This window comes from Dysidea avara, chromosome 13 (assembly GCF_963678975.1).
Source record: "Dysidea avara chromosome 13, odDysAvar1.4, whole genome shotgun sequence".
Classification (NCBI taxonomy): Eukaryota; Metazoa; Porifera; class Demospongiae; order Dictyoceratida; family Dysideidae; genus Dysidea; species Dysidea avara.
Window position 1 is genome coordinate 866727 of NC_089284.1, and position 21140 is coordinate 887866.

The window sequence follows — 21140 nt, forward strand, 5'->3', positions numbered from 1 at the left end:
CTATTCTACAGACCCTTTAGTATCATGTCTGATGTACAGTACAGAAAGATTATTACATTGACAATCAAACCATGTTCATGTACCAAGTGTTTCCATTGTAACAGTAAATTTCATAACAATTTCTGCATAATTGTTAATGATTGTGACTTGTATCCTGAGCCAAAGTGATTCCTGTAGTAAGGCCAACATGCACATACAAATAATATCACATTTCATAGTTACCAATGGTTTAGGTAGTGGAATAAAAGGTACAACTGTTGTCGCTTGTCAAATCCTGGATATTTTGGTATAAGTTGATGATAAGCAGAGTAGAAAGCACCAGAAAATCCACCAAACATTGTTGTTATGGAAAGGTCAAATTCTGAATGACCATAGAATGATGCTGGATCAAATACCACTGTACAACACAATATGAAATTCAACACTGAAAATGAGATAAACAATTAATTTTATAGTTCACATAATAGCAACATGCAGGAGTGCATTGAATCATTAACAAAGACTTGTTCCATAGGACTTAATGAGCTATCGGGATAATTTTCAAGTTTTCTGACCTCAGCTATTCTTACCAGGTTCAAAGTCAGTTTCTGCAGCGTTGCCTGACCACAGGTCACCATGTAATAAGGCAGGTTTGATCATTAACCCATTGAACAGGTTAGGTATCTTTGGCAGCAGTTGTGTCCATAGCTGGCGTGCCTGGTTATCACCAAACTACACAAATGAAACAACAACAAAAAAAGTATACTATATTTGGGTTGCTTTAAATTTTTGACCTTTTTTTCAACCATTGCTATCTGTGGTTCTATTCTTTGTCTTGTATAGAATTCCTAAATGCAGTTAAGAATAAATACATACATACACAAACAAATCTGTACCACCCAGTCCGATGACCAAGTGTTATCCAACGGTATGGCTCCACAGCAAGTGGGAACTTCAAAACCAAACTGGTTAACAGTATCAGATGGTTGCTCACTGGTCTGATTGTGAAGGTGCAACCTGACAAGACACAAGTGCATACTGGAAATACTCATGTGAGCAAACTTGAGAAAATTATTGTGACTTAAAGCAGTTCACCAACTTTCAATTTTTAGCAACAACATCACGATTTTGTTCTAGCTTGTGAAAATGCTAAAGTTCAGAGGGGTTTATTGTTCAGGCACATCATTAAACATTTTATGATCCCCAACACTTCAGTGTTGATGTAAAGTATTCTAATGTGCGAATTGCAAATCAATAAATCACGGTACAAGCACTGGTACTTCTCATTAATGTGACAAAAGAATTTCAAATAATGTTACCATCTCCTCTGATTTCTTCTGGATGTTTTTGGATTCACAGCATAAGTTATACATGCTGGTAACAAGTCATTACAACAACATCTTACTGTACAGACACTGTGCAATTACCTCGCCAGCTGCTCTCCTAGCTTAGCTTGATACTTTGAGAGACTCTTCATGTTGATATATTCCGTAACTAATAAGTGACTTGCTGCATCCTCAGGATGTGCCAGTACCTACCATGTAACACATTAAAGTAATATGTGACCAAATTCAAGACTTCCACACACATCCAGTTTTATACCGTAAACATACAAAATTTCAAGGTATGTAATTTTCGCAGATTGACAAATTTTCATGATTTTATTTTCATGGATTACTTGCTTTTAACTCAGACTATGTATATGTACGTTATTTTTAACATAGAGCTAGTCTTGATGATCACTAATTCTCGAGTATGAAAAATTCATGGACAGCTAAGCAACCGCAAAATCTGTGAGAATTCTGTCCCTCAAAAATTTATACACAAACAGTAACTTTGAAGGACCACAACTCAATGTAAGGTAAACTGATGGTATATCCACATGGCATACCATGTGGGTAGCATCAGTTTAAAATTTTGACCGGTTAATAAATTTTAGGGCAATAATAGGGATTTTTTTCTTTTTGGGCCATTTTCTGTTATACCTTATTAGCTATAGTTTAGGAAATGAATTGTCCATACTCAGTGTTGGGAGTAACGCGTTACATAAGTAACACGTTACGTAATATTATTACTTTTGTGGTAACTAAGTAATATAACGAAATACCCTATAAAAACAGGTAATATAACTCAAGCTACTTTACTTACAGATGTAACGCGTTACCTAAGTAATATAGTTACTGTAACGAGTCTAATATTACGTAATGTTATTACTACAAGTAACGAAGTTACTAATCTCGTTAGTTATCCTCTGAGTAACGCCTAGCCACAACAAAGTAACAAAGCCTACTTAATGAAGCTTATTCACCAGCTTCTTACTTATAACCAAGATTTGCACATTGCTCAACAACGCAATCGTGTCACGTGATAAAGTGGTAGTTTCACACGTGACAGCTTAAGGCTGTGGATACAAAGTAATATAATATGTAATATTATTACAGTTACTTTATTTATGAGTAATATGTAACTGTAACTAAATAGTTCAGTTGCAAGTAATATGTAATATGTAACTAGTTACTTTTACAAAGTAACTTTCCCAACACTGTCCATACTTCAGTATTAGGTAAGCCAGCACAAGTTGCTGGCCGCTGTAAATACTACCCTTTCTTTGGTTCCACCTTACATAGTTTAGGTAATTAATTGTCAGTATTAGGCAAAGGATACAGCACAATTGCTGTCAGACCTACAGCACTATAAAATATAGTAACTGTAAAGTACTAATAAAAGAAATACTGAGTGGTCAAGTTACAGTCAATTAGATGTGTGTGGAAGCCTGGATATATCATATTCAGTCACATATCAACATTAAGGTAGGTTAACCGTAACCTTGTGTGATTTCTCATGTGTGATGGTCAATTTGCATACTGGTGAAATGTTGGCACATAGTATGTGAGACTAGATGTCTGGCCTTGACCCTCTAGTAATCTGTATTGACAACATGTGTGCTTGACATGGCTATAGATATATCCACTGAGTTATGAGATGGGTGCCAAACTCTGTGAAGATGGATAGTGGCATGGTCAATTCAACGTTGGCTATTATGCATTAGATGATGCTTTTGGACCAAGTAAATAACCTCCATTGTCTGTAGTCCATCCACACACTTCTGGGATTCCCACATGGCCACAGGTTAATTACCTACATGTAGTATTCCTTGGCTGTATGGATATGTGTGGAGGAGGATGTTTTGTACTCAGACAGGCAGTAAAGAAGGAAACACATGTGTGTATATGTCCACACTCTGTGAAGTTAGTAATCACAGACTATATGATTGCTCTATTAGAGTATATCGATATATAGAACACCATTTGCTATACCTATCCAAAATTGAGCGTACATATTAGTGTTGTTGACCAAAACTAAAACTAAAACTAAAAGTGGTTTTAGTTAGGGCTTTTACTTTAAATTAAAACAAAAACTTAAGTTTTTCTGATTTGTCAGAAGACTAAAACTAAAACTAAAAGTGCCTCAATTTTTACGCGGAAACCTCAATTTTTATACTAAAATTAAAAATATTATTTAACGTTTACAAATAATTAAAACTAAAAGTACTTACCACCTGCAATTATAAAAGCTGTTGAATCTTTAAAACTAAAACTAAAATTACCTTGGTATATTGTAGTACCACATATAGCTAATTATTCACTATACACATACTATCTGCCAGTGCAGTGTATATAAAAGTAACTAAAGTGTTTTGCTAAAAAGATATTTAATAATCATCACAAGGGTTTAATATTAAAAAAGTTACTACTGCAACATACGTTGTCAAGTAGGACGTTAAACTATCATAGAGCTCTTTTAAAATTAGTGAAATCATGCACTGTGTACTACTTGTTTTTTTGAAGAAAAAAAAATTTGTGTGTAGCTGCTGCATTCATTATTGCATAAACCAAACATGGTGGGTTGAAAGAACGTATATGTAACTGTGCATCAAATTAATGAAGGGTGGTATGCACTGACTGCTTAATCGGTTTTCATATTTACTACAATTGTTTTGGCACTTGCTACAGCGAATCATTTTGATTTTGGTACCTTAGTATATTCTGTTGATCTTGTGCTTACCAAGTCTATCTTGGCACTTTAATTGTCACATTGTGTATCTTGTATTTTCAGAAACATTTAGTATACATTTTGACACAACAAGCAAGCAAACTTATTATGCTTTTAAATTTGCAGGTGTGTAATTTTTAGCACTCAATACTAGGACTGTGAAAATTTTGTCATTGCGATAATGCACCTCATTATCATGATTATCATGATACAGTATTTGACTGCACATGTAAATACTAATTAGACACTGTATAAATGTCTCTAATAATTATCACTGTGTCATTCATTATGCAGTTGTGCTTGCTTCTGGATACCAGTATTATGAGACAAAAAAAAATTAAAAGTATTAGTTAGAATTATACCTGGAATTGTAATATTGTCTCATTTCAGGTTGGCCACATGTACTTTACAGAAATATACGGAAATTTCCTATTATCACGATAATGCAATAATGAAAATTTTCTCGACAATGAGAACAACTTTTCACGAGAATCGATTATTCATGATTATCACACAGCACTACTCAATACAATAACACAAACAGTGTCATATGGCACTTGTCTAGTGATGGAGGTTGTTTTGGTAAGTTGCATGTGCAGGGTTCCACAGTTCTCCTATGTTTGACGCCACAGGAATTTCTAACATCATTCTATAATCCTAATGAAACCCTGCACTATCACACCCCAAGCTAACCTTTGAGTTGGAGGCAACTCAATGAGTCTCGCATGTGGGTGCATATCATCCCCCAGCCTGACATGTATCTTTATATTCATTATTTATTTGTTTTATTATTTACACTGCTTATATATTCACAATATATATATATATATATATATATACATATTTTGAATGTAGTCTCCAAGATTTAGGGGTGGGCTTTGGGAGGGACAAACTTTTTAAACTTTCTATGTGGCCATCTGTGCACTCTTTTCTGACACATACACTGTACTTTTGAGAGTTATCCTGATTATAATGGAGTTATCCTGATTATAATGGAGTTATCCTGATTATAATGTTCATTGTTTCCTGCCTACTTTGCATTGTGGAACCCTTTTACCCTATTGCATCTACCTGGTCATCAACTACAAGCTGTCAGTAAGTAACATTATTGCATGCCTCCCAACGTTAACCTTGTTTAAATACATCAGTGCAACTAACATATTTGCATCTAAATCCAAAAGCCATGTGGGTATACGTGATATTTTTGGCCAGAAAAGACCAAATGAACATATTTAGTACTATAGTATTTGTTTTGAATGGTACCGTATGGATAACCGAAACTAAAACTCTTAAAATCTAAGATCTAAAACTATAACTAAAATGTATTAAAGATGGTAACTAAAACTAAAACTTTAACAAAAACTATAAAAATTTAGCATCTAAAACTATAACTAAAATCAAGAGTTCATAATATATATACTAAGGAGAGTATCCTACTCTCATATACCCCTGTAGAAAGGCATATCGTGAAGTTATGATGTAACGACAAGATGTTGCGGTTTGTGACGTACATGAAACCGTAAAAGTGCAAGAATCGTTAGCACCGTTTCACACTTGCGACGCTCAGGATAGCCGTATTCGCAAATGGCCTAGTAAGAAATGCCTATGAAGCGGTCTTAACCCATGAAGGAGCGATTGTAGTTGGGTGAGAAACGCTTAGAGCTGGAGTTAATTTGGTTGCTAACGACGTTGGTAGGCACGCGTTCAATTGATACCATGTTCAACTAATAACATCATTAATTATACAAAGAAAAACGGGTGAACTCAGAAGTGTTAAATCATAACTTCATGATACGCCTTTCTACAGGGGTATATGAGAGTAGGATACTCTCCTTAGTATATTTATTATGAACTCTTGCTAAAATGTATTAAAGATGGTAACTAAAACTAAAACTTTAACTAAAACTTTTCCCTATGTACAGCTATAACTAAAACTAAAAGTCAAATGTCTTACTAAAACAACACTAATACATATATACCATAATATTATGAAGAAACATTTTAAAACCAGGCGCGCACCCACAGCCAGCCTTTGGCTGGCTGTGGGCACGCACCTGGTTTACTGAAATTGTTTTCGTAAAACCATGTGTGTACCTACCTAACTATGTTTGTCCGTATGCACCCACGTGAGCAAAAAAAAGTTTAAAATGATAAAAAGCAGCCAGCATGTAACAATTGAAAGCTAAATTAAGTCTGTATTAAACTTCCACAGTGATCCACACACACACACACACACACACATAAACTTTGCTCTGGGGTAGTTTCTTCTCGGTGGTCTGAAATCGGGTATGGCGACTCTTCATATACTTCTTGAACGGTCTCCCCTTTCGGTTTTATAGATGTTTAACAACTTTAAAACAACACTGAATGCCTCTTAGGTAACATACACTTTGGGGGGGTGTTACCCATACTTATGCGAATGAAAATGAAGGACAGCCTCGAGGCTTTCTCTATACAATTCGCACAAGAAAACACGATAGACACACTATAAAACTGTTGAGAAGATACTTCTGTGCATAATTTGCGGTTTAAAGTGGTTTGTTATAGTTACGGTTCAAAGTGGCTTGTTATAGTTACGCTTCTTTAGCAGTGCACAGCAACGTAATTATACCAAATTATAAAATAATTTATGAATTACAAAATACGCTAAGTTATAGCATTTACAAATTCTAATTATCTAGCTGAATTAAAAATAACTATAGCATGAATATAAACTAAATTATATACATGGCTGATTAATTTAGTTAGAATGGGATAGTATTAATTGCATGGGTGCCTGGTTTTTAGAAGTAGCACATCAACTTGTTTTCACACAATTCAAAAAATCGTGTGATGAAATAGTGAAAATGTTACTAGTAAAACATTGAATGGGCGGTGACATATTGTATGGCCTAGGTGAAGAGGTGTTTGTTATAATATACCCCTTGTATCAGTCTGTTCAGTCACTGCAATTGCACTATGGGATAGCATGGTGCACTTGTCACTCTGAACCTTTATCTTGAATAGTGCACCTATACCTCTGTGTATCATGAGTTGCACAAACTTTTACATGCTGTGAAATGTGATGATTTGGTGGTACCACTTTGAAGTAATACCCACTTTTATTAAATTGTGTCAAACCTTTATAGGAGTTGGAGCTTTGATGGTATTTGTCTTCTGAATTGCTTTAAGGCTGGTATACTCTCCAACTAGCATTTGTTGTACCTTAACATAGAGAAAACTTAATAACACTTGAGCTCTAATTTATCTGTGAATACAATTCCACTAGGAATTTACAACAATAGACAAATTCCATAATAAGGCTTTATAGCATATAGAAATAACCGTTGCCCCTAGCAACCTGAATTTCCCATTGTTCTTAGGTGGTAATGTCTAAAGTAACTTCTCCAAATTTTGAAAGGATGGTATGTCATAAGATATGACATTTTGATATTTGTGGTTTCCCATATGTATCTATGTGAGGGGGCTACAGTTTCCCCTTCTGGGAAATCACAAAAATGAGGTATTTCAACGTATGCAAAAACCAAAAATTCAAAAGTACATCTCAATTTTACATAACTTAAGGAATTGACACCTACAAATAATGAAAAATTTAGGTTGCTAGGGGCAACGTTCGATTTTTTCGTTGTTATGAAATTTGTCTATTAAGCACACAGCTTACTCCATTCTTCACAAATATCTTCTTTCCTTCATCAATCTCATAACCTGCTGCATCCTTTGCAATGCATCCACTAAACTGGCCCAACAGACTCAACGTTGAGGTCTGCAATGTTTCTTTTAGTAGCTTTTCCATCGTTTGGATTCTAAATCATTCACACAAAATAATCATATCACGTGCCATTCTGACTTAAATTTGGCGGGGTCCTGGAAACGAGAGATGGAAGAAGTGATGGTTCCTGCGTTGTCTTCTTCTAGCGTGTTTAACTCTAAACAGTGGCAAATGCAACAACACGATATACTGCTTATCCAACAACGTAAACAACTTGAGCAATTGAAGAAGGAACAAGAAGAATTGAAGACGAGGCTTCGTCGTTACGGGAAGGTGAGCACGCAAATTGCACAAGTATCACCAAAACACGTTACTGTGACACAAGCTGCACCACACCAACCTGTGGCCACGTTGACTACAGCAGATAATAGCGAAGATAATAGTAGTGTTAAACAGTCAAACATCAATGATTTGATGGATAATAGTAAACCTGATACAATTCCTGAACTTGTCCGTAAGTCAGATGATGCAGACAGCACAACAGTTCCAAGAAGTAATGTAATAAGTGATAGTAGTAGCAGTGGTAGTGATGACGTAGCTGAACATGCTACACTACAAGCTACATGCAATGATAAAGGTAGACTATTAAATTATGATGACCGACCCATAAAGCCATTACAAGGTAGACTTGTATGATGCACAGCATGTTGTGTTTACTTGTGTGTAACTGTAGCATCTAATTTTGACGATTTGCTTGACAGACATGTACAACATGAGGTATGTACATCGAATAGAAGTGTCTAGTACTCATCTGTTATATATGTATTTTGTATTCAGGATATCAACAGTGTTGATTTAACAAACAGAGCAACTCAACCCAAAAAAAACTTTTTACGTAAAGGTGAAGGGATTGCTAGATTTGGAATGAAAAGGTTACATCTCAAGAAAAGTTCTTCTCAGTTTCCTCAGAAAACTACTATAAATAGTGTAGTAGTAGACACTAAACTCACCAGTTCACCAGACACTCAAAGTGAAGCAGTAAGTGAACCATTGCCTCCCGGAGCAGAAGGTTTGTCAACTGATCATGACAAGGCATCTCTATTTTCCAAAGTATGAATGTGTTACTGAGCCATATCATATCATATGACTATATAGCATCATTACATACAAGACCGTAAATTACTGATGAGATTTCCAAGTGATGACTCATTTGTAGTACGACAACAGCAACACAATTTGGTGAGTACATTTGAATGATAACAGATTACTCTTTGTTCGGTAGAAAGAAGTAAAAGATCTGGAGGAATTTGAAATGCTTGAGAAAGCAGCAGAAAATATATCATTTTCTTCCCAAAGTTCTCTAGTGATGAGAGTGGTTGGGAGAATAAACCAGGCACATCCACATTCCACTACTCCTGACCAAGACAGCTTGTCAAGTAAGTGCTCCTCCAGTGGTGAAGAAGATAAAGTAGCAGATGAGACATTGCGAGGAACTACCCCTCCTGTGGTATTTGATGATGAGGAGGCTTGGGAGAGTTGTAATCAGTCTAATGTCAGTGATGATGCCAGCCATTTGACCTCTAGTATTGAGGAACTCGGTCACCCTGTAGTAGCTTCCACTCCTCCTATGAAAGGGAAGACCTCACCAACACACTGTGATATTAACACGAGTGATCAAGATCAACCAATAAATCCATTAAACAGTCTAATACAAGATCAAGTAATTGGTCAGGATCAGATAGAGTCCACTAGCAATGAAGCACATGTTATAAGTCATCCGGTAGAGCTACTTCAACAAAATGTTGTTCCTAGTCTTCCAACATCAAACCTTATCAAAAAACTGTTTCCTGCTCTTGGTAGTGAAAAATACGTGGCTCCAATCCCCTCTGTGAACAGGGAGAAAGGTATCTCGTGTGTTTGTGAATTATGTAGTTACATGGTAGTCGGTTGTAGAAGAGTCTCCTAGAACTGTTAGTTTGAAAGAAGAGCTGGAAACAAAACGGTGCCAGTTAGAAATAGAAATTGATCGATTGAAAAGAGAGAATGCAGCTATTGGCAAGTTGAGACTGGAGAGAGAAGAAGTTAGTGAGTGTTTGTGCATGTAATGTGTGTGTGGGTGCATGTGTGTGTGTGTCTGTGTGTGTGTGATAGTAACAATAGTAAGAGTTCATTAGACTGTGAATTGTTGCCAATGTCATCTTACTTTTAGAATTTGAGGCAACTAAAACATGAGATAAGTGATTTCCAGAAGCAGAGAGCAGAAGAAATTGAACAATTTGAGAATTACAAAAAAGAAGAAATAAAGAAACTAAAGTAATGTGTTTTGGACGTGCATGTATTTTAGCTATACTTGTTAAATAATTTTACAGAAAAGACCGAAAAGTGTTTGAAACATATCAGAAGCAGCTACTTTCGAAACCAAACAAAAAGGAGAGGGAAGAAATAGAAGCCCTAAGGGATGAGGTACTATATATACACACATCACCATCTGGTACAGATCAGTGTGTGTGTAGCTCAGGGAATTGCATGAAGAGATGAAGACAAAAGAGTCTAGATGGGGTGCTAGTCTAGCACGATATCGACTGAAGATTGAAACACTGGAGGGACAGAATAAGGAACTACAAAGTGACTTGCACATGATGGAACAGGAGCGACTAAAACAGTGGCAACTACAGGTCTGTAAACTTATTAAAATTGTCCTACATATTCAATAGGTAGCTATGTTGTAATACCAACATGTAGCTTTTCACACAAACTAACAACAATTAAGAAATGATGTATAAATCCTAGTAACTTGACATAGGGGTATCAAATAGTACAGTAGTACTGTTTAAGTAGGGATTGCCCTGAAAATTTTGCATGCCACTTTCGTTTTTAAAATCATCCTAGAGACATTTTACATGATGAAAATCACCTTTGCAGAATAATGCTAATTCATATAGTATTAAATATAACAAAACACTCACAGGTGGTACGCCACAATAACAAACTCACCAGTGGGATGTGCCTTTTTGTGTTCTGACAAGTTTAGGCCCTCTGTGCCTTGTTTTTTCTTTTATCTTCAATCAGGCTGTTCATCCAATGAAACTATATCGAGGCATTAATTTTCCGTATCAACACTTTCTTTCGGCAGCATATATAGATGCCACAGAATTATTTCAGAAGCATTTCAGTCCCAGCACAACTATAAGAGCTATATTAAGTATGTACATGTTGAGCTGGATCTTCCAAAATAGCTAAAAATTAAAAGTGGATTTTTTCTCAAGAGAGTAAAGATCTCAGCCAACCAGATATTTAGTAGTGACAGCAAAGGTGTCAGCAACAGACACACACTGTTTGGCTCCATTACAAGTTTGGGAAAAGGTTGTAATGTACACTGCACTTTATGGTCTCCTCACAGGAATTGTATGGTGAAAACTTTGATTGGCTGTAAATATTATGTCAAACATTTGAATGAAAGCATTTTGAAATATTTTAGCAGGTCATGCAGTACTACAAGTGTGCCAAATTTCAAGATTGTGTGTCATTGCATACATGAGTTATTAAATGTTTTTGAGGATCCAGCTCAATGCGTACATACTATAGATGTTTGCAAGTCGTGATTAAAATCCTGTTCGCGATAGGTTTGTGACCACACTCATTAATTAAAGATCTTGGTGGACTAATAGCGATAGAGTACAAATTAAAGACCAAACCTCTTAAAAATCTGGCTGTTTACTTACAGTAAACAAGATTACCACAAGATTACCTCTCCCCTTATTGGTCTAGCTGGCTGCACACCTCTTGACTGACTCGAGATATACTCTAATACAACAGTCATGTATGATCTAATAGAACAGTCACAAGTTACATTGTAGCTAGCTGTACTACAACAAAAAGTAGTATTTTTAATGAAGTAGGGATAAAAAATAGTGAAACAAGTAATGAATGATAGTATTACAGCATAGCTCAGTGGGAAGTCCCTACTTGGCATTGAGCAAAATAATTGTTATAGCTAATGTACCAAAGTAGGGACTTTCCCACTGAGCTATGCTGTAATACCATTATGCATCTCTTGTTTCACTACTTTTTATTGCATAGATCCCTACTTTATTTTTAAATTAACAATTTTTAAAATTATCTATGATCTATGGATGAAGAAAGTTCAGATGACTACATTTAACATAGGCGTAGCTAGCACCTCATGGTTGGGGGGCTAGGCAGTGGTAAAGATAAAAATGATGGCTGAATATGCAAAGCATGTGAGAAAGCCTGCTAAACTAGTGGGTCTGGGGGCATGCCCTCCCAGAAAAAAATTACAAACTGATGCTCTGAAATTGTCAGTGTATTTTAGCAGTAAAATTCATGCCAGTAGTGTATACTGTGTAGATTACTTTTATGTCCAATACAAACAACACCGCTGACACGAAAATTATTTTTAGAGGCTCTTATCACAATCGTCACTCGTAAAGTGTTGCTGAGGAGTTGGATCTGCAGGTAGATAGTTTCATGTCTACTATATGGATTGCTGATTAACCAGAAAAGTGATTACACAAGTATAAGCAGCACAGTACGGATATTCACTTCTTATTGTTTTACAGTATTTGGACATTACGTACTACTCCGGTCCAGCTTGTTTCAGTACTTTTTATTGCAGCACTATACACTGTCCCTACTCTAATTTAAAATTCCTAATTTTTTCTTATACTTGTTTGTGAAGTTTTTTTTGCAAGCTCATGACCACTAAATAGCCTGCTTTTCACGCAACCAATTGCAATATTTTAAGGTGGCGCTGAACCGATTAAGTCCAGCCGCACATCGTCAAGATGGCGCTGTGATCTTTCTTCACTGCTGTAGTTTTCCTTTTATTTAAGAGTATGTCATCTTTGTGAGCTTCATATAATAGGCCTTATTTTTACTTTTCGTTCTATTCCTCCGTGCTGCTTCCTTTGAAGGCATTATCACTCCAAATATTACCTCAGAAAAAACACACAAAGCAATAATGACAATCAAACCCTTCAATTGTATTTTTTCACACACAATTATGTAACAACAGGGTTTAGCAAGACTAATACTGTAATAGCGAAGAATGTGTTAGTTGCAAAGAAATGCATTTAGAAATGCAAGCAATTAAACCTATCTACTTAACTTTGCTAACAACAAACACACTGTATGAACTCAATAATGATTACACACGCACGTGATACAAAGTGTGCAACAACAGGAATATTATCCTACACCTCCCACCAAGCATTTGGGAGGTTGTACATACAAAAATCACAAATGTTTATTTAGGTTAGCTACAGTCAATAACTACAGTCAATAAGTATCACGTCAGTTCCATGTGGGGTCTTCAATGAGATGCTTGGTTGGATACTTGACCCGTGTAGAGTGGCGGGGTGGTGGAGGAAGTGGGTCTGTGTGAGGATCTAGCGTTGTGGTACCTGACGGTAGTGGTATAGAAAGGGGGACTCTTCGGCGTAAGAATCGACGGTTTCTAACCAACACTCGGCCACTGGAGGTTTTGATGTAATATCTTCGGTTTGGTGAAATGGCTGTGATGATGCCATAGATATGGTGCGGGGGTTTTGGATGGCGACATTAGTTCCAATCTCAATCTCAGTGAGGGGTTGAGCATGTGCATTGTAGTAGGTTGCAGCAGATCTCTGTATGGTTTCAGCTTGTTGCTCAGTCTCTTCAGCTTTCTGTTGCCACTCTTGGGAGAAAGAGTGACGATGAGCAGGAAGGGTGTCTTGGGTAGGATGTCCAAAAAGCTTTTGGGCTGGCGACACACCATCTTTTCGAGAGGGTGTGTTCCTGTATTGAAGTAAGGCACGGCAAAATTTGTCATCGTCTAAGAAGCGACCATTCCATGAGGTGTAAATAATTTTTTTCATCGATTTAACTGTGGATTCAATTTTGCCATTGCTCTGTGGGTGGTACGGGGATGATGTCTTATGAAAAAAGCCCCATTGTTGTGCAAACTGATTGAATTTGGCAGAAGTAAATTGGGGTCCACCATCGGACCAGAGAATGTCTGGGATGGCAGTCCTACAAAATGCTTGCCTGAGAGCTGCAGTGATTTGGGGTGTGGTGGTGTTATGTGGCATGGAGATGATAGCGGGCCAGTCAGTGTAGCAGTCTACCATAATTAGATAATCATGGCCAGCATATGAGCAGAGGTCCACGGCGAGTTCCTGGAATGGTTGGGTGGGTCTTGGTTTTTGAATGATGGTTTTTTTAGAGTTTGATGGAAGGTGATCTTGGCACTGTTGACAGGCAAGTGTGATGTTTTTGATGTCATTGTCCAGCCCTGGCCAATATATGGTTAGTCTAGCACGTTGTTTGGTTCGTAGTGCTCCTTGGTGGGCTTCGTGAAGATTGGCAAGGACTTGGTTACGCATAGTGGAGGGTATGAGGAGTCTGCACCCATATACAATCAGGTCATCGTCTAGGGTTAAGTGTTGGTGAACATTCCGAAATCTTTTGCAGGGCTCTGGTAACTGTTTACGGGTCCTTTGGGAACCCGTTGACTATAAAGTTTCGTAATAGCTGGTATTCCTCATCTCGTTCGGCTTCTTCGCGTAGCTTTTGCAAGCGTAAGCTTTCAGAGTGTGTGTTGATGATTGCCCTGATTTCTGTAAAGGACATTTCAGGATTATCATGTATGTCTAATTCAGCCAGCATTTCGCTTGTCTGAGGGTCGTGCACCGGGTGCTGTGATAAAGCATCAGGGGCATCATTCTTAGAGCCCTTGAGCCACTGTGCAGTGAAGTTGTGCGCCATCAGCCATGTTTTGAGTCGTTGAAGTCGGGGATTTTCGATTTCGTCTAGACGGTGGCTGTTCAGGATCGGAATCAGGGGGTTGTGATCTGTGATGATGGTGAAATGCTGTAGGCCTGTTAGAAATAGTTTGCATTTGGAGACAGCCCAACATACGGCCAGCATTTCTAGTTCCACGACGGCATACCTTGATTCAGTGTCAGTGAGGAATCTTGACCCTGCCTGGATGAGATTCCAAGTGCCTGCATTGTTTTGTTGTAGTATGAAGCCAAGGCCATGGCGGCTGGCATCAGTTGACTGACGAGTTGGCTTGTTAGCATCAAAATAGGATAGGACTGGTGCAGTTGTGAGGGCATCTTTGACTACTTCGATGGCTTGTTGATGATCAGGTGACCATAGGAAGTCGTTCTTGGTGCTGAGGAGTGGTGTGAGTAGTGAGGCTACAGCTTGTGTGCTTGATGACAGCTGATTGACTAAGCCAAAGAATGACCGCAAATCTGTTCGGTTAGTAGGGGTAGGAAACTGAGAGATGGCATCTGTGATGGAACAGTCGACTTGGTAGCCTTGTGCTGACAGGGTGAATCCTGCAAAGGTTACTTCACGCTGATTGAATTTGCACTTCGTTGGGTTTAGGGCTATGTGCTTGTCTGCACAGCGTTGGAGAAATTGCCTAACTTGGGTAGCATGTTGATGTTCGTCACTATCGTAAATGATAATGTCATCAACGACACGGCGAAAACCTGTGAGTCCCGAGAAAGCCTCGGCCATCCGACGATCATAGTGTTCTGATATAGAGGAGACGCCATATGGAGCACGGAGGTACTTAAACCTGCCAAAGGGTGTGATGGAGGTGGTGAGGATTTGGCTATCTTGGTCTAATGGGCACTGATGGTAGCCTTTCATGGCGTCTAATACGGTGAAGAATTTCGCGTTGGCGGCTGCAATGTCAGCAATTGCCTGTGCAGGGGTATCTGATTGGTATCGTTATCTGCGGACGTAACGATTGAGGTATGAGAGGTCCACACACATTCGGATTCTGTCCGTGTCCTTCTTGGGGGTCACTACTATGGGGGCACACCATTCTGTGGCAGTGGTGACTGGTGCTATGATGTGCTGCGATTGTAGAAAGTCTAATTCCGCTTGAAGTTTGTCGCGGTAGGCGAATGGAATGGACCGTGGTGTGTTGATACAAAAAGGCTTTACATCGTCAGTTAAGGAAATGTGGAACTGCTCGCCTTCCATGCTCCTGATTTGTCCATCAAAGACAGTAGGGTATTCTAATGTGACGTGATCAGCTGTGAGGGGTGCTGTGGGGATGGAGGGGTTGGTGGCAGAGTCATTTCATGTACTTTTGGATATGTTATGGGGTTAGGATAGCAAGGTGGTAATATTTGGAGGGCCTTGCATGCCGTCCAAGAGAGGAGGGTACCCTGGATGTCTGGGTAAATGTGTACATCTTCAAGGTGTTCTGATTGTCCAAGGCGGAATTTGACTGGAAGCTTTCCTAATGGGAACATCTTGGCTCCATTTACTGCTTTGGGGATCACATTAGAAGGTGCAAGGGTGTTAATCTGTTCATTGAGGTGAACGAGTATCTCTTTCCCAGCTGCTGAGATATCAGCACCAGAATCAGGGAGAGCTTTACAGTAATAAGAACCATTTGCAGAAGTGATGTTAACTGTGATTAATGGAGCTGGATCAGAGGAAGCCACGTGGCGAATGTTAGATAGTCTTCTGGGGTGAGGCGTGGTGGCTGGGGCGGTAAAGGGACCATGGTGCCTAGCCTTGCTTCGCCAAACCTTTGCAAAATGGCCAACTTTTTGGCAGTTAAAGCAGGTTTGATTGTAAGCTGGGCACTGGGTCCGGCCGGCTGGGTGGGTTAGAGCACCACAGCCTTGACATGTGGATGTTGGAGGACGGAGGTGCTGGTCTTGTGGCTTGCGGAGTGCAGCTACTTCAGGGTTGTAGTTGTGTAGGTGAGCATTCTGTTTTTTGGCAGCTTCCTGTGCTTGACATTTGCTGACTGCCTTAGCTAAGGTAAGGTCAGCTTCTTGTAAAAGGTCTTCGGTGGTATCTGCATCTAGCAGCCCATCAATGATCTGGTCGTGAATGTTTTTGCTAGTGCAGGCATCTGAACAGAAGTTGCACGTCTTACGAGTTCGCAAAGGGACACGAGAAAGTCATCAAACGACTCGCCCACTTGTTGTGTGCATTTACGGAAGTGTCTTCGTTCAACCGTTTCATTGACGTGGCCATCTATGTAGCGTTTAACGGCACGAATTATGGATGCGACGTTTCCATTTTCTTCCTCGGTTAACCCAAGCTTTTGTACGATCGACAGGGTGTCACGAGAGAAGCATAGCATAAGGGCTTGTACCTGTTTTTGTGCGTTTTCATCGGCCAGGCCGGACAGGCTGCAGTAAGACTCCCATTGTGTCATTCACGCCACGAAGTCGGTCCCACGGTCCACTGACAGGTCCAGTTTGGGAAGGTCTCCTTGGCGGAAGGTGAATGGCATAGTGTCTGGTAGGGGATAAAATGGCGACAAAAAACACAACGTGAACAATAATTCCGTAACCTTTCTGGGTGCCTCTTGCCGGCACTAGGGAACCTTGAGGACGGTCGGTCAGAAAAAAAAACGATCGTTAAGGTTAGGATTCTGACCCTGCTCAGAGCGCCATGTATGAACTCAATAATGATTACACACGCACGTGATACAAAGTGTGCAACAACAGGAATATTATCCTACACACACTAATACTAAACAAGATGTCTTACGCATGTATTTTGTCGACGACATATGATAGGTCCCGTATAAACCAAATGTCAAAATTACAAACATATTCTAAAAGTTTGGTGCAATAACACATGTATTCCAATATGTTACTGCGTAATGTACCGGTATGATTATGGAAGACCTACTTATGAGCAATGGCCACGATAAAGAAGGATCAAAGGAAAATCAGTAAGACAATAGCGCATACATTATAGGATATGTAAAATGCTAAAGGTTTCATATCCATGAAATTCTAAGCATTTTCGTGAAAGAAGTAAAGCTGTAGCTGTAGCCAATTTTCCGCTACGCTTGACTGAACGCATCAGGCAGGCAGGCAGGCAGGCAGGCAGGCAGGCAGGCAGGCAGGCAGGCAGGCAGGCAGGCAGGCAGGCAGGCAGGCAGGCAGGCAGGCAGGCAGGCAGGCAGGCAGGCAGGCAGGCAGGCAGGCAGGCAGGCAGGCAGGCAGGCAGGCAGGCAGGCAGGCAGGCAGGCAGGCAGGCAGGCAGGCAGGCAGGCAGGCAGGCAGGCAGGCAGGCAGGCAGGCAGGCAGGCAGGCAGGCAGGCAGGCAGGCAGGCAGGCAGGCAGGCAGGCAGGCAGGCAGGCAGTAGAAAACTTGCGAAAATAATTTTTTTTAAATTTCGTAGCACCTGGTTGAAAATGGTTAGGGTCGTTTTGAAGACATGTTTGTGCTTGATTATGTCTGACCAATACTGTCAAGTGGCCGTGAAGGATTTGCGAAGATGATTTTGGCTTGATTTATTTTCGTAGACTATGCCCACACCTTCGTCAACCCTACTATACAGTACTATTGTACTGTATGATAATAATCTGAATTGTTGGTGGTAGGTAGATTGTTGAGCACTTAAAAAGATAACTTGAAATAGCTAGTCAAATTATTTGGGGGGTCTATAGCCCCCCACAGCCCTCCCGCTTCTTATGCCTATGCATTAAGAACTTGAGGTGAAAGGCAAGTAGTCTATGAGTAAATATTTGTCAGAAGTTCTCAGAACCCCATAATGCACATGCTGGCTGCATGTTTGTTATTGTGACATACACCGGTTTTCTTTGTTCTTGTAATAGTGTTCCTGAAGCAATTCCACCCATGAATAAGTGGCAATTCCACGCATGCATAAGTGTCAGAGGAGGCCTGTCATGCGTCATCATCCCTCTCGTGATCTCAAAGGAAGGGTTGAACTAATTCAACCTTCACACCTCTTAATATTCTAAAGGACGGATTGTATATCCTTACCAGAGCATCCCAGTGATATTACAAGCCTTCTCAGTACAATGCGCTGCTTTCCTAAGCCTTAACATATAGAACAATGCTTGGTTGCATAATTTCGCGTCATAGGATTATGACGCGTGACCAACCTCCTCTGCGTAAGTGTTAATGTGTACAAGGCAAATAATATGGCATCTGGTACAACAATCCAAGGTTATGGTAATAATAATGAAAAGGCTGCTGTGCAACGATGATTTGGCTGGTTGTTGTATCAGATGCCATATTTGCCCTGTACACTCGTTAACACGTACACATGCGTGGAATCAGTTCAGGAACACTGTTGCAAGAACAAAGTAAACCGGTGTAAAAGAAGTTGTAGATTTGTCTGTTGTGGTCAGGCTAGCAGGAAGATTGAAGTACACTTAAGACTATTTTGTGAAGGTATTTTTGATCACTTAAAATATTGTTATGGTGATTCTTAGCAGTGGTTGTTTTGGAGCACCGTTTTGTTTGGGGAATCCAACCATACTGTGCATACAAATTAATGAGGGATGTACAGTGTAGATTTGTTTATATCCTGTGGTCACTAGGATCTACCCCGTGCTGCATAATATGGCAGCTTGTATGGATATAATTACTGATCCTTAAAAAAATATTCATGAAAAATTTCATTGAAAAAATGTCCCTTAATATTTTGTACATATATTATACATTTTGCCCATTTCACAGTCTGTCTTCACATTTCACTGTTATATGTCATAGTTTAAAGAAAGAAAGAAGTCAGTTCATAAATCATGTCAAGTTCAATTACTCACTGATACAAAGCACAAAGATGCGAACGTTATATCGGTATCATGTCAGACTGACTTATTGCCAAATGGTCATCCAGGTGTAGAAGAAATTAGTGTGTTGCCAGATAAGAATGACTATAAAGAAACATCAACGTCACTCAGCGAGACTAGCTCAATGGAGTTGTCAGTTGTGAGCAATGATGATGAAGATATCATCACAATTGTGACTAATGATAGAGTATCTGCTTCTGTGTTACATGCAGATAGTGATATATCAAGTGTTGATGAAGATAGGGACAAGATTGTATCACCTTTACACTCTCCTTCTAGAAGTGGTGAAACAAAACCAGCACTGAAGAGTCATATATCACACACTGAACACACAACAAACAACGAGAGTAAAAAATCAGTAAGGTTTCAGGATTTAGAGCATAATATAAATTTCAAAGAAACAGTAACACCAGGAACTCTAGACAAGGTGAGTATATATCATACAACAACACTGTACTTGCAATTTCTGTAGGCAGTAGTGATTGATGAGGATGGGTCCCAGATGATCACTTACCCTAATGGGACTAGTAAAACTGTCAATAGTGATGGATCCATCAGTATGCACTTCTTTAATGGTGACAGCAAACAAATCAAACCAGACGATACAGTGGTATGATAATTATAGTCAACATGTGTGCTTATTCCTTTATTGTATTTGTAGGTATACTATTATGCTGAATCAAATACAACTCATACTACATTCCCAGATGGTCTAGAAATGCTTCACTTTCCAAAGTGTGTGTACCATATGTTCACTTGTACTGTACATTTCATCAACAGTTAAAAATTTTTGCGCTTTATTTTGGCAGTAATCAGATTGAAAAACATTTCCCTGATGGATGTAAAGAGGTCACCTTTCCTGATGGTACAATGAAGTACCTTCATCCTAGTGGTTTAGAGGAATGCTATTTTGAGGATGGCACTGTTCAGAAGACTCAACCCAATGGTGACCGAACCATTGAGTTCACTAATGGACAAAAAGAGATACACACCAAAGAATTTAAAGTTAGTACACAACCTCTGCATCTATACACATACATGGATAAAAGTCTCACATTCCAGATATTTTGTGTGGGTAGTAGCATGAGGTTTGAACGAATATTATGTTATGTGGCTACATTAGTACATGAAGCTTTGATCCTGTGACTTTCAAAGACAGAATTTTTCATAGCCTATTGTATTTATGTTGTTAGAAAGTCTAATATGGAGATTCCACCCTTTTTGTTTCACTATGAATTAGATCTCAACCTTTAAGCGTAAAGCTATCTGGCAAGTACTGTTGACTATCATACTAGGCTCAAACATTAATACAGGGAATCAGACACTAGAACTGCACAAAACTTCTAAATAATTAGTCTCGTGCACATAATAACTTGTTTTCACTTGGCAGCGTCGTGAATACCCTGATGGGACGGTGAAGACAGTATATCCTGATGGACACCAGGAGACAAGGTACTCATCTGGCAGGATAAGGATCAAGGACAGGAGTGGTCAACTTGTTGTGGATAAACTAATAAATGAATTGTAATTTGTATATAGAAATTTTAGTCATCGCCACACACCCGTAAATTATATGCTTTCGCAGATATATGATGTGTACGTACTATTAGAGTAGTCTGAGGAGTAGTCACCCGTACTGGAACAGAATGAAGCTGGGCAGGACTACACTATACTCAATTTACTGAACCTGTAATTGTAATTTTTAAGCAGGGAGTCCACTCAGTAAAACTGATTTTCAGCGGAGCCCTGAACAAACATACAATAGACACATACAATAACTAATAATAAGGTAAATG

At 39.0% G+C, this 21140-nt stretch overlaps 2 protein-coding genes across 4 annotated transcripts; one reads left to right on the forward strand and one right to left on the reverse strand.

Moving 5' to 3' along the window:
- Window positions 1–34: 34 nt before the first annotated feature.
- Window positions 35–7892, reverse strand: LOC136243695 (ketosamine-3-kinase-like). 2 transcript variants are annotated; one of them, XM_066035244.1, is made up of 8 exons: window positions 7694–7886; window positions 7153–7236; window positions 1407–1513; window positions 876–996; window positions 774–827; window positions 570–711; window positions 223–397; window positions 35–171 (listed from the first exon to the last, which is right to left on the reverse strand). In XM_066035244.1, the coding sequence occupies exons 1-8, from the start codon at window positions 7823–7825 to the stop codon at window positions 111–113; spliced, it is 876 nt and encodes a 291-aa protein (XP_065891316.1). In that variant the 5' UTR covers window positions 7826–7886; the 3' UTR covers window positions 35–110. The 2 variants fall into 2 exon arrangements, with proteins under 2 accessions (XP_065891316.1, XP_065891317.1); XM_066035245.1 differs by lacking the exon at window positions 7153–7236 and having other exon boundaries at window positions 7694–7892.
- On the forward strand, window positions 7843–20958 carry LOC136243680 (centromere protein J-like). 2 transcript variants are annotated; one of them, XM_066035223.1, is made up of 15 exons: window positions 7935–8074; window positions 8127–8423; window positions 8475–8518; window positions 8579–8851; window positions 8897–8980; window positions 9024–9645; window positions 9695–9822; window positions 9951–10054; window positions 10111–10204; window positions 10255–10416; window positions 19265–19771; window positions 19817–19954; window positions 20006–20079; window positions 20154–20349; window positions 20735–20958. In XM_066035223.1, the coding sequence occupies exons 2-15, from the start codon at window positions 8216–8218 to the stop codon at window positions 20870–20872; spliced, it is 2772 nt and encodes a 923-aa protein (XP_065891295.1). In that variant the 5' UTR covers window positions 7935–8074; window positions 8127–8215; the 3' UTR covers window positions 20873–20958. The 2 variants fall into 2 exon arrangements, with proteins under 2 accessions (XP_065891294.1, XP_065891295.1); XM_066035222.1 differs by having other exon boundaries at window positions 7843–8423.
- Window positions 20959–21140: the final 182 nt, after the last annotated feature.

Excerpts from the sequence above, each read along its gene's own strand:
- LOC136243695 (XM_066035244.1), bottom strand. The coding sequence starts at position 7,825 with ATGGAAAAGCTACTAAAAGAAACATTGCAGACCTCAACGTTGAGTCTG. Across the intron at positions 1,514-7,152 it reads AAGCTCCAACTCCTATAAAG|GTACTGGCACATCCTGAGGA; the intron begins GTTTGACACAAT and ends GTTACATGGTAG. Across the intron at positions 398-569 it reads AGAAACTGACTTTGAACCTG|TGGTATTTGATCCAGCATCA; the intron begins GTAAGAATAGCT and ends TGTGTTGTACAG.
- LOC136243680 (XM_066035222.1), top strand. The coding sequence starts at position 7,910 with ATGGAAGAAGTGATGGTTCCTGCGTTGTCTTCTTCTAGCGTGTTTAAC. Across the intron at positions 10,205-10,254 it reads TAGAAGCCCTAAGGGATGAG|CTCAGGGAATTGCATGAAGA; the intron begins GTACTATATATA and ends GTGTGTGTGTAG. Across the intron at positions 19,772-19,816 it reads CACCAGGAACTCTAGACAAG|GCAGTAGTGATTGATGAGGA; the intron begins GTGAGTATATAT and ends CAATTTCTGTAG.